Source organism: Labeo rohita, chromosome 20 (assembly GCF_022985175.1).
Source record: "Labeo rohita strain BAU-BD-2019 chromosome 20, IGBB_LRoh.1.0, whole genome shotgun sequence".
Taxonomy (NCBI): Eukaryota; Metazoa; Chordata; class Actinopteri; order Cypriniformes; family Cyprinidae; genus Labeo; species Labeo rohita.
Window position 1 is genome coordinate 22,892,380 of NC_066888.1, and position 11,958 is coordinate 22,904,337.

The window sequence follows — 11,958 nt, forward strand, 5'->3', positions numbered from 1 at the left end:
GAGCATGGAGAAGACGTGCATACAGTGATGACTTCTTTAGTGAGGGAAAGGTGCAGAGACGGAGGAGGGAAGGGAAGACCACTCATCCGGCTCACGCGTCGAGCAGCCATATGCCCATATAAGGGCGTGTGACTCCATGGCAGCGTCCCTGTGGGGTCTGTTCATGCCCTGTCCTCAGGTTTAAGGGGGGGGGAAGGGGAGTGTGAGCACTATACACACTGACAGATGGGAGTCGAGCCAGAGGGAGGCAGTTCTTTATCTCTCTCTCTCTCTCTCTCTCTCTCTCTCTCTCTCTCTCTCTCTCTTCTCTCTCTCTCTCTCTGGCTTTATTAGCAACGTTGCGATGCGTGAGGCCAGAAGAGGCCAATGTATTAATTGGAATCAGTGATCTTAATCTTCAGAAGGAAATCGAGGAAAGAGCGTGTAACCGAAACGCCGTCTGGTGGGAGGGTGACTGTGAGTATCAGTGTGTGCTGAAAAGGGGGAAAGCTCATTTCAAGCCTCTGAGGGGAAAAAAGGTCAACACATGTTGATATCATCCCGTCTTTTGTCAGGGCAGCTCTATAGAGAGCTGCTTTGTGGATGACTTTATCATGAAGGCAGCTTCCTTTTTCCTTGACAAATGGATCATTAATTTGGCAGCCTAAGAGTGTTTCACAACTTGTGTGACAAGTTTTTTGTTTTCGTCATGATCTTTCTTTGCATGAAGGCTTTGTTGTTTAAATGTTTTTTCTTTTCCGTATGGTTGAAGGCGTACGCTCTTCTACTTCATCTATGATGTGTTAAAAGACGCATTTTAATTAACAAAAACCATACTGTACAGAAACGTGCTGTAGAAATAGTATGTATTGCTGTCATGTGCATATGAGCCTCTTTAGCGAATGTGTCTCTGCTGGTTCCTGCCCTCTAGAGTGTTTTTGGGTTGCCATTAGTTGCATTTGGCTGGAATGTCTCTAGATATTTAATACCCCAGTTAACATGAAACAGCTGGAAGTGCATTTTAAATCTGATAGCGAGCTATTCATGATGCAATGCATTGAAACGACTTATATCTGTGTTATTGTTTACATGTGTATAGTACCGTATTACGGTGTAATTTCGTTGAAGAGACTTGTTGCCATAACAAACATGGATACGGTCATGCTTTTTATATTATTGTTATTGACTTTAGTTATTTGAAGAGGTAGTTAGGTATAACCATTTGTCGTCGTCATATGTATTTGTATTAAAAAATGACCGGGATAAATATAAAGTAAGCAAGATTATATGTGCATATACACTACCATACACTACCAGTCAAAAGTTTTTGCACAGTTAAGATATTTAATGTTTGTTTTTTTTTTTTTTTGTTGTTGTTTTTTTTTTTTTAAAGAAGTCTCTTCTGCTCACCAAGCTTGCATTTATTTGATCCAAAGTACAGCAAGAACAGTAAAATTGTAAAAAATGTTTACTATTTAAATTGACTGTTTTCAGTTTGAATATATTTTAAAATGTAATTTATTCTTGTGATATCAAAGCTGAATTTGTAGCATCATTGCTCCAGTCATTTGATCCTTCAGAAATCATTCTAATATTCTGATTTGCGGCTCAAAAGCTATTATTATCATGTTGAAAACAGCTAAGTAGATTTTTTTTTTTTTCAGTTTTTTTTTATTTTTTTTTATGAAGAACAGCATTTATCTCGAATAGAAATCTTTTGTAACATTATAAATGTCTTTATCATCACTTTTGATCAAATAAAAGTATTAATTTCAATAAGTTCTGTTTCCCCCCATAAAATAAAATAAAATATATAAAATAAAATAAAATTAAATAAACTGACTCCAAGCTATTTGAACGGTATAGTGTATAATGTTAGAAAAGCTTTTTATTTCAGATAAATGCTGATCTTTGGATCCTTTTTTTCATCAAAGAATCCTGAAAAAATGTACTCAACTGTTTTAAATATTGATAATAATAAAAAAATGTTTCTTGGACAGCAAATCAGCATGTTATTTAGAATTAAAATAATAATAATAATAACTTTTCTGGTCACATATTAAACAATGTGATTTTTATTTATTTATTTATTTTTTTTTTTTATAATATATTTAATAATATATAGCAATAATATTGTTTAATATTAATTATCAGAATATCAAAAAAATTACACTGCTTCACAATATGTAGATACTATATGCACATATTATTCCCTCTGTGTATTTATGGTATGTTGAATTTGGCTGTAATACTAGTCTGTACAGTAGCTTTAAGTGCATAGCTGTAGTATTTATTTCTGCTGTGCTGTATAACAGTAAAGAAGTGGAGCTGCAAAACTAGATCCCAGTATAAACACCATCATAATGAAAATGATTTTTGGCACGGTTCACTTTTAGTCTAAGAAACACAATTTGCATTTTGAATTATGTTTATTTATGCTATTTGATTGGTTTGATTTTTCTTATTTAACCCAACCTGACTGATTTGCTACTTTGTGTTCTGTGTTTTTCAGAATCAAGAACAAGTGGATGATCTAAAAGGAAGCATACGTTCTCCTCCAGAAAAGGTAACGCTGATACATCCTGTTGACTATGGCAATATCAGATTTACAGTTACATCACTCACTTCGATTAGGCTTATTTGCTGTGTCAGCATAGGATCAATTAACTTCTTTTCCCTCAGTATGCAAGCAAATGAGCTTAGAAACACAGCCAGACATTATTACAATAAACACAACTGCTGTAAACTCTGAATGAAAGCTGTGGTGTTCAGCCTCCACAAAGCAGGAAGTGTTGTAGTGTAGGCCGGTGCCTCTCGTAACATGAGGATTTGATAAACACAAACACGGTCACTGTGGGAACCCCATTAGGAAGTGAATAAACCAGTAATTTGTGAAGTTGTAAATATTGCGGCAGTATGCAAGACCTGTGCAAGAACAATCTCTGTTCAAGCCCAGCCGAGATGCAAAAGTTCATTTACTGCTCTGTTTATGAGTAGCTCAGCAGGCTGAGGCTAACAGAGGTCTTTTCAGCCACGGATAAAGTGGATTATTGTTTGGCGCGCATGGCCTTTAATTGCAGCATACATGGTTTAATTGCAAAGCACAGAAGCTTTTGATTTCATCTTATTCCAGAAGCCATGGGGGTCTTAATGGTAGTGTACATCCAGGGTAGGGTATACGACTGAACATAAAGGGAGAGTTCACCCAAAAATGAACATTCAGTCACCTTTTACTCATTCGCTTATCATTTCAAACCTGTAATCATGCCTAAAAGGAATCAATGTTTTGTGTTGTTTTGGTTCCAGTGTTGGTTTGGCTGAACTATCTCTTTAAAAAAACTGTAAGTTAACATTTTAAACTATAAAACACATGCAGCTAGTACTAATATCATTTAAAAAAAAAAAAAGGAAAAAAATCCCGCACCGTTTATTAAAATGAGTCTGTTTGGTCTCACTCTAGTTCCTTTATACAGGAAGTTGGTTTGTGACACTCCCTCACCAACTTTCCTGGTTACTCCGGTTTAAAACCTCTACTCGCGCCCCTCATCACACTTTGCTTTTTTTCATCCTAGCTCTCAAAAGCATGTAAGAGCACTTGTGAAAGGTTTGCCAAGGAACTAGGTTTTCATCACACTGCACAAACATTGCCAAGGCCCCTCCAGCATTTTTACACCATAAGGTCACCTCATTACCAATGCAGGTCAAGGCCTGTGTGCGCGCATGTGTTTTCAGATGTTTTTTATATGTAGTATGTGGGCAGTGGTGGATTTGTGTATGTCATGCTGTGATGATTCACTCCGTGTAATGAATAGAGTTCACAGTGATGGACACACACATACACGCTCACACAGACACGGCTTGCTTTGTTTCACAGCCACCAGAGTGACAGTTTCTCATGCTTTTGCAAGCGCGGTTGTTCCGATGGTTGGAGCACTTTATGTTTGACAGGAAGCTCATTTGAATCGCCTGCACCCGTGTGTGGCGGTTAACCACATACAGCAGAAATGGTATTGTCTTCACATCCTCTTGCACATAAGAGCATCTGGAGGATCAAACTGACTTGTGGATGTAACCTTGAGGATGCTGTTTTTTTTTTGATTTACTAAATGTGCTACACACTCAGCCACCAATTAAATATATATATTCTAGCTGATATTGATTGAAAGTGACCACTTCTGTACATCTGCTGTTAGAAGCTAATGCCAGATGATATTATTATAGTGTGCGCTTGCTCCCTCTGCTGGAGCAGTGAAGTCACATGCACCATGAAATCAAAATTTGACCTTTTTGTGTGTAATATGTAGTGTTTATTATAAATAATATATCCATGCATATCTCTTCATCTATCGTGTGGCATCTGCCACATGAGATTTACATGTGCACATTTATATAAGCTATAAACATTTATTGAAATAACCTGTTTTGCCAGTTTACATCCAAATCAGTAACTCAGCGATGCAAGTAAACTGTTTTTGCAAAACTTTATTAAAAATCAGTTTATTTCCTGGTGGTGATTACATCAAAACATTCTAAATATTCAAAATATTCTACTCGGAGTACTCCATTTGTTATGTGATGTTAACTAAAAGCATACTGCTAAATAAAGCATTAAAAATCTCAAAGTATTCCTAAAAGTCAGAGGGGGTTTGCACAGACTAATTCTCCTCTCATATTTGAAGTTTCTAAGACTTGTAATAAAATATTTTTACTATTTAAAATAACTGTTTTCTATTTGAATATATTTTAAAATGTAATTTATTCCTGTGATCAAAGCTAAAATCAGTATCATTACTCCCATCTTCAGTGTCACGTGATCCTTCAGAATACTTATTCTAATATGCTGATTTGCTGTTCAAGAAACTATTATTATTATTATTATTATTATTATTATTATTATTATTATTATTATTATCAATATTTAAAACAGTTAAGTATTTTTTTTTTTTTTAAATATTTTTCATCCTTTGAAAATTCAGCTTTGAAATCACAGGAATAAATTACATTTGAAAATACATTCAAATAGAAAACAGTTATTAGTAAAAATATTTCAAAATTGTACTGATTTTGCTGTACTTTGGATCAAATAAATGCAGGCTTGGTGAGCAGAAGAGACTAACCTCATTTGAAATTGAGAGCATATTGGAGCATTTCAACCATTTTATCCTCTGGCTGTGAGTGAACAGTGTCTTAAGAACATATGAGAAGGGCGAAGTAAAAGTGACCTACAAAAAAGAAAACCAGCGTCTCTTGTTGTTTTCCTGTTTTCAGAGTAGTACCAGCATATTCTTTTTATCTGCTTGTTACATGCCAGTTTAGATGCCTTAGATTCTTTAGAAACATTTTCACAGCAGTTGTTGTTCAACAAGTAGTTTATTACTGTTCTAATTGCAGCTCTCATCATTTTTGCTATACTTCTAATGAAGTCACTGTTTATTAGTGGTTTTAGGTTCATTCAATTGTTTTTATCATTATATCTTGATTAGGTTTCGCTGGAATGGGTAATCTTCTAAAAGTCCTTACAAGGGAAATAGAGAACTATCCACATTTTTTCCTGGACTTTGAAAGTAAGTTTTGAGAAGAGGTGGAGTCTAGGGTTGGCGAGACTCTATAACCAGCTGTTTTTTCCCCAGAGGTGGCAGGAGGAGCTGAACTGACAGTCTCAAAGCTCTTGTAAGGCAGCTTTCCCTCTTTGCTTTCTTGTGGTGAAAGTTTATGCTTCCTGCTGTCCAGAGCTGACGCTTTGTCTAAAGCGTGTCCCGTGAATTGACTAGAAGAAAAGTGCTGATTTCCTACAGTAAAAAGGAAAAGCGAAAACAATTCAGACTCCATTTTAAATGAATTCCATATTCACCATAAGAAGTTGAGGGAATTCTGTGTGTAGGAGCATGAGACTGCAGAATCACTTGCATCTTGTGATTTTTTTTATTGCCTTTGATGTTCAACACCTCTCTGTTTTCTTTCTTTCTATCTTTTTTTTCTTCTCTTTCTCTTCTTGCTTTTCTGTTTCAGAAACCAAATGGGGAATCTGTTAAAAGTGCTCACTTGCACAGAGCTTGATCAGGGGCCAAACTTTTTCCTTGACTTTGAAAGTGAGCAGAGCTTTTGCCTGGCCTGGTGTCTGTCACTTTTTCCAGCTACTAACATTTTGCAAGTACCATTGTCAGAATTGTCCTTGCAAATGTGCTCGTCACAACGCAACAGCAAACCAGAGCTTCACAGTGCTTTTGCATGTGCAAATGCTTCGTGCAAATGAGTTTGATCGGGAGAGTTTTATCTGTTTTACGTGGAATGTTTAATTCTAAGAACTTGAATTGCAAATACAAAAATATTTAAATGTTTTCTTGAGGAAAAAAAAACTGAAAATCTGATTTGTTGTTGGCAAATGTGCATGACTTACCATTCAGTATTTGTAACTAACCACATAACCAATATGGCTGTGTATGTCTATGTAGCATGATATTTTCTCTGGGAATGATCTCCTTACTCTTTGCAGCTTCTGCTGGCTTTGTGATATTTTTCTAATCTCTGTGTCTCATTCTGAAATCTCAGCTCTTTCAATCCTTTACCTCTGTATACTTATCCAGTAAACTGTGTGACCTAATACTCAAAACCAGTTATATTACACTAAACACTGGACTTTGTTTTTCTGTCTAAAACTGAGTTTTACCCAAAATGTTCAACATTTGCTGAGTATTTGCTTTGCTGCTTGTTTGATTGCATTTTAGCTGTAATTCATAGCCAATAATCCTTTACTTTTGAAATGAGCATATCTCTGAAATGTTGAAATATTGGGAACCTCTGGTTAAAAGAAAGAAAAATATATTTTTTTTTTTCATATGAAAATATCATTGTTTATTTGTTGTGAATTATACATTGCTTTTAAAAATATTTGGGCGATTAAGCTTCAATTTAATGTTTGAATGTCAGTACAACATTAGATATCAAAATATCAAATCAAGTGGCATATATTTTAAAGAAAAATAATATTGACACACTTTTAAAGCAAAACATTTCACCAGACGTTCACGTGATTTTAAACTTAAACAGTTTCTGGTTGTCAAATTTTTTTGGTGGTTGGGTGGTGAACTGGAGAATAACCAAATAAAATGACTTTATACATGTTATACATGTTTATACAAGTAAAGATCATGTTCCATGAATATATTTGGTAAATTTCCTACCGCAAATATATCAAAACTTATGTTTTGATTTGTAATATGCATTGCTAAGAACTTAATCTGGACAACTTTAAATTTTCTCAATATTTTGTTTTTTGCACCCTCAGATTCCTGATTTTCAAATAGTTGTATCTTGGCCAAGTGTTGTCCTATCCTAACAAACTACATACATCAATGGAAAGCTTATTTATTCAGCTTTCAGATGATATATAAATTTCAATTTAAAAAAATTACCCTTATTGACTTTTTTGTTCTAGAGTCACAAATTAGATTGTTGTAATTTGGAAAAATGGAAGTGAAGTTAAATATGAGCTCGATAGCTCTATACTTTGGTTTGCAGATGACACTTGATTTGGTATTATATCTAATGCTGTGAAATGCATTACATGTAATAACTAGTGCTCGGCAGTGCATAATGCAGTTTATTTGTGTCAGACGCACAGCCAACAGACTGTGAGAGAGCGGTGTGGAACCAGGTGAATGCTGTTCTCCAGGAGTCAGAGAGCATCCTCTCCGGCCTGCAAGCCTACAAGGGGGCGGGCCAGGAAATACGAGATGTATGTCTGATTAATAGTTCTGCTTTGGCTTTGTAGGTCAAGCAGTTGTATTTAACAGCATTTGTGGATTATATTTCTCATGCCAGATTAACTCATGTGACTTGTTTGTCATTTTAGGCAATACAGAATCCTAATGACATGCTCCTTCAGGAGAGAGCGTGGAACTCTGTGTGTCCCCTCGTCATCCGCCTAAAGAAGTTCTATGCTTTTTCATTGAAACTAGGTATGCTATTTATATATAATAATACCTATAGCCACATATTTTCTCCTTGATCAGTAAAAACGTAATGTAAGCTCTATATCAGATCTGCTTTTTTTTCCTCCTCTCTTCTATGTAGAGCAAGCACTGCAGAGCCTTTTGGAGTCTCTGACGTGTCCGCCTTACACTCCCACTCAGCACCTGGAGAGGGAGCAGGCCCTCGCTAAACAGTTTGCTGAAATCCTGCATTTTACTCTCCGCTTTGATGAGCTTAAGGTGCCAGCTGCTTCACTGCTTTTGTCACGCACCCATTTTCATATTAGGGCAATATAAGAAATAATTCAATGTGAATGTATTGATTGCCAATATTCTGGTAAATGCCTCATTAATTAATTAATTAATTAATTAATTTATTTAGATGAGGATTCCAGCTATCCAGAATGACTTTAGCTACTACAGAAGAACAATCAGTCGAAACAGATTAAACAACATGAATGTAAGTGGAAGAGTGTGGAAGACATGAAACAAATTAATTCTGTACTCACTGCTGTGTTGATTTTTGTATTTATGTGTCTGTGTGTGTGTGTTTTTCCCCTTCTATCAAGCTTGATATTGAAAATGAGGTCAATAATGAAATGGCAAATAGAATGTCTCTGTTCTATGCTGAAGCAACGCCTATGCTGAAGACCCTAAGCACAGCAACAACAAACTTTGTGACAGAGGTACTGCTTGTTATGTTATTACGGTTGTAATTATTTATTTCCCATCTCAAATACTGTAGGATACTACTGTTCAAATGTTTGGGTTGTTCAAATTTAATATTTTTATTCAGAACAGATGCAGAAAACTAGAAATTAGTATTTTAAATTGTGGTAATGTTTTATAGTGTTACTATTTTACTGTATTTAAAACAAATAAATGCAGCCTTGGTGAGCGTAAGAGTCTTCTTTCAAAAACATTAACAAAATCCCAACTTTTCCCAAAATCCCAAAATTAACAGTCCCAACTTTTGAATGCTAGTGTATAATCAGTTTAGCCTACATACATGGTAATTTTTGGGTGAATTATTTCTTTATTCTTTCTCCGTAGAATAAGACATTACCTCTTGAGAACACCACAGACTGCCTGAGCACTATGGCAAGTGTATGCAAGGTCATGCTGGAGACACCGTAAGTACTCAGTCTGCTTCTTCCTCATTGTTTTTTAAAGTGAACCCTTTTGTATGGCTTAATATAACAAAAATGATGTCTCTTACTGAAATATGCAGTAGAAAACCCATGAAAGAGTTATGTTTTTTTTTTTAAATCCACATTGTTTTATACATATTTTGAACTATGGGGGGGGGGGGGGGGGCGCTATTACTTTGATGATGTGAAATGATTGCACTTAGTGAGCTACTGGTGCTATCTGATGCTATTTTTACCAAAAATAAAAAATAAAATGCTGATACAAAGCTACATTGTGCAGTTTTTGGTTGTAATTTATAGTTGAAGGGCAACAAGAGAAGCGATGCAAGTCATCACTGCTTTCCTAGCGATAAAAAGAGGAGAAAAGAATAAGAAGATGCCTGTGGATGCTTAAAACTTCCCAAAGATTCTAACCCTGATACCTTTGAGACTTTTAGTAGACCACAGCTAATGAAAGAGCTTACAAACAGCTAGACGAGAAACTCTAGATGCCATTCTGGCAGGATGTAAACATACCGACGCTTGTCATGACGCCACAGTCCAGTGTTGCCAGGTCCGCATTTTTTCTTGCGGAATTGGGGTACTTTAGCACTGTTGCCGTGGGTTGTTTTTCATGTAGGGGGTTGAAGATTTAGCCCCTGGAATGCAAATTTTACTATGGGAACCCCACCAAAACAATGTGTATTTTACCCTCGGAAACATGATTTTTACTGGTGGAACCTCCAAACCGCGATTGGACTAGTTAGCAATTGGGTGAGTTTTGTTGTGAGAACTTGGCAACCCTGCCGCAGCCACTGAATGAGTTTTTCAGCATGGATTTCACTCTATATCTTTCACTCTTTCAGTAGCTGCGGTCTTCGTATCAGCATTTCATTTTCCGAGTTGTGTTGTGGTTAAAAAAAGAAAAGCAACCAGAAGTGCCAGTAGCTTACCAAGTACAGTATTTCACATCATCGAAATAATGGTGCCCCCCATAGTCCGAAATATGTATTAAAAAAAGTGTATTTTTTAAAATAATGTAAATCTTTCATGGCTTTTCTACTACTTTTCTACCATATTTTGTTAAAAGACATCATTTACGTTATATTTAGCCATACAAGGCTTAATACACAGGGTTCCCTTTAATATTGCTGCTTTAATTAACACACATAATTTCATATATCTCAACAGATGGCTTAAAAACAATCATGGGAAATCTATTCTAAAATCCTGTCGTTTGATTTTAAAATGCTCAAATATTTTAAAGGTTAAACACTGCTATTTGGGCTTTTTGTGTACAGTTATAACTTGCTGATAACATCAGTCTGTCCGCTAAAGGAAACCATTCATGCGAGTCTTTGTGTAATAACGGTTTCCTATGGGACATAGGTCTTCCTCATGGGGGCTAAATTAACCGAAAACTCAGAATGGTTTTGCCGCACTGGAGACATTTGTACACTAATTGTTTAACAGTTGTGGAGCGCCTATATTGAAGTGTATCATTGTGGCATCATGCTTAATCTTTTCCTCTGCTAACAGAGAATACACAAGTCGATTCAACAGTGAAGACACGCTTCTGTTTTGTATGAGGGTGATGGTTGGGGTTATTATCCTCTACGACCATGTGCATCCAAACGGTGCCTTCAACAAATCCTCAAAAATTGATGTAAGGCTACATTCTCACTTTCTCAATCAACCAAAACTTTTTAGAATGAGTTTAAAATGACTTTTTCCACCCTATAATCTGATGTGCACACTTTCTCTAGATGAAAGGATGCATTAAAGTCTTAAAAGATCAGCCCGCAGATAATGTTGAAGGTCTCCTTAATGCCCTCAAGTAAGTTTCCCTTCCTGCTCTTAAAAAAAGATGCTATCGCTTGCGTAATGAGTTTCATAAATCATATAATCTTTTTGTTTCCCTCCAAAGGTTTACCACAAAACACCTGAATGATGAGTCCACTCCAAAAAAATATCAGAACAATGCTCCAGTAATGGTTTTAAGTGAAGCGGGTCAATATCCTGACCTCAAAAGATGTATATGTTTACATTTATTTAAGGACTTGATGTTAATACTTGGGTGTATTTACATAATCATTCCCTCCAAGTCACTGCAATGTAGAGAAAGCAGACCTTTATTCTAAACAAATTGCCTATACTGTCCGCAGAAGCACAAATGAATCAAAACCAAGCAGCCTTAAGCAGCCTATTCATGAAAAAAAAAAAAAAAAAATCAGCAATTTTGCTTTCAGATGAATAACTATGATCATGTTAACCAAAGGGGCTGATGCACTGGTTGTAAGTTACAGTGAAATCCTATTGGCTAAAGTTTAGTCAATAATGGATGAGTAAAATGTGTTGGGATAGTTGTGCTTTTGTATTTTGTAATGATAAAAAAAGACAATTTATAAAAATACCATAATGTGATGTAACCTTTTTTTTTTTTTTTTTCTTTTCTTTTTCTATTTTTTTTTCCCCCTGAATCTGTGGTTTGACCGAAGGTGGAAATTTCAGCTTTTATTTTTGTTATTATGTGATGTGTTCTTCATGTCTTTGTGGCTCTTTGTTTCTAACACATTCGATACTCATCAATACAGCTTTAAAATCTGAAATAAAATTGACTTTTGATTATATTTTTGATTTCTATTTTAATTTAAGGTTCTCCAGAATATAAAAAACACATGTATGTTTTAACACCAGATGGCAGTGTTTCACTTCTCAGTTTAAAGCTGAAATCATCACTCTAGTCAGTGAGCATAACATTTTTTTTGTATTAACTTTTATAATAGCAACATTTCCACTTCTATATTGATTACAGAAGATCACTAATATTTTGTAGCGGAAATGTAGCATTTTATTTATTTATTTATTTTTCTGCTACA

At 35.4% G+C, this 11,958-nt stretch overlaps 1 protein-coding gene across 1 annotated transcript in view; it reads left to right on the forward strand.

The window, feature by feature from the left end:
* fam49a (family with sequence similarity 49 member A) overlaps positions 1-11,214 on the forward strand; it is a 28,229-nt gene extending 17,015 nt beyond the window's left edge. Inside the window, 12 exon segments of the mRNA XM_051139201.1 lie at positions 2,492-2,545; positions 5,463-5,543; positions 7,593-7,714; positions 7,832-7,937; positions 8,053-8,189; positions 8,332-8,409; positions 8,519-8,635; positions 9,003-9,082; positions 10,619-10,745; positions 10,846-10,916; positions 11,007-11,043; positions 11,045-11,214. Coding sequence (XP_050995158.1) covers positions 5,474-5,543; positions 7,593-7,714; positions 7,832-7,937; positions 8,053-8,189; positions 8,332-8,409; positions 8,519-8,635; positions 9,003-9,082; positions 10,619-10,745; positions 10,846-10,916; positions 11,007-11,043; positions 11,045-11,071 — 972 coding nt within the window. The 5' untranslated portion in view covers positions 2,492-2,545; positions 5,463-5,473 and the 3' untranslated portion in view covers positions 11,072-11,214.
* The last annotated feature ends 744 nt before the right edge of the window (positions 11,215-11,958 follow it).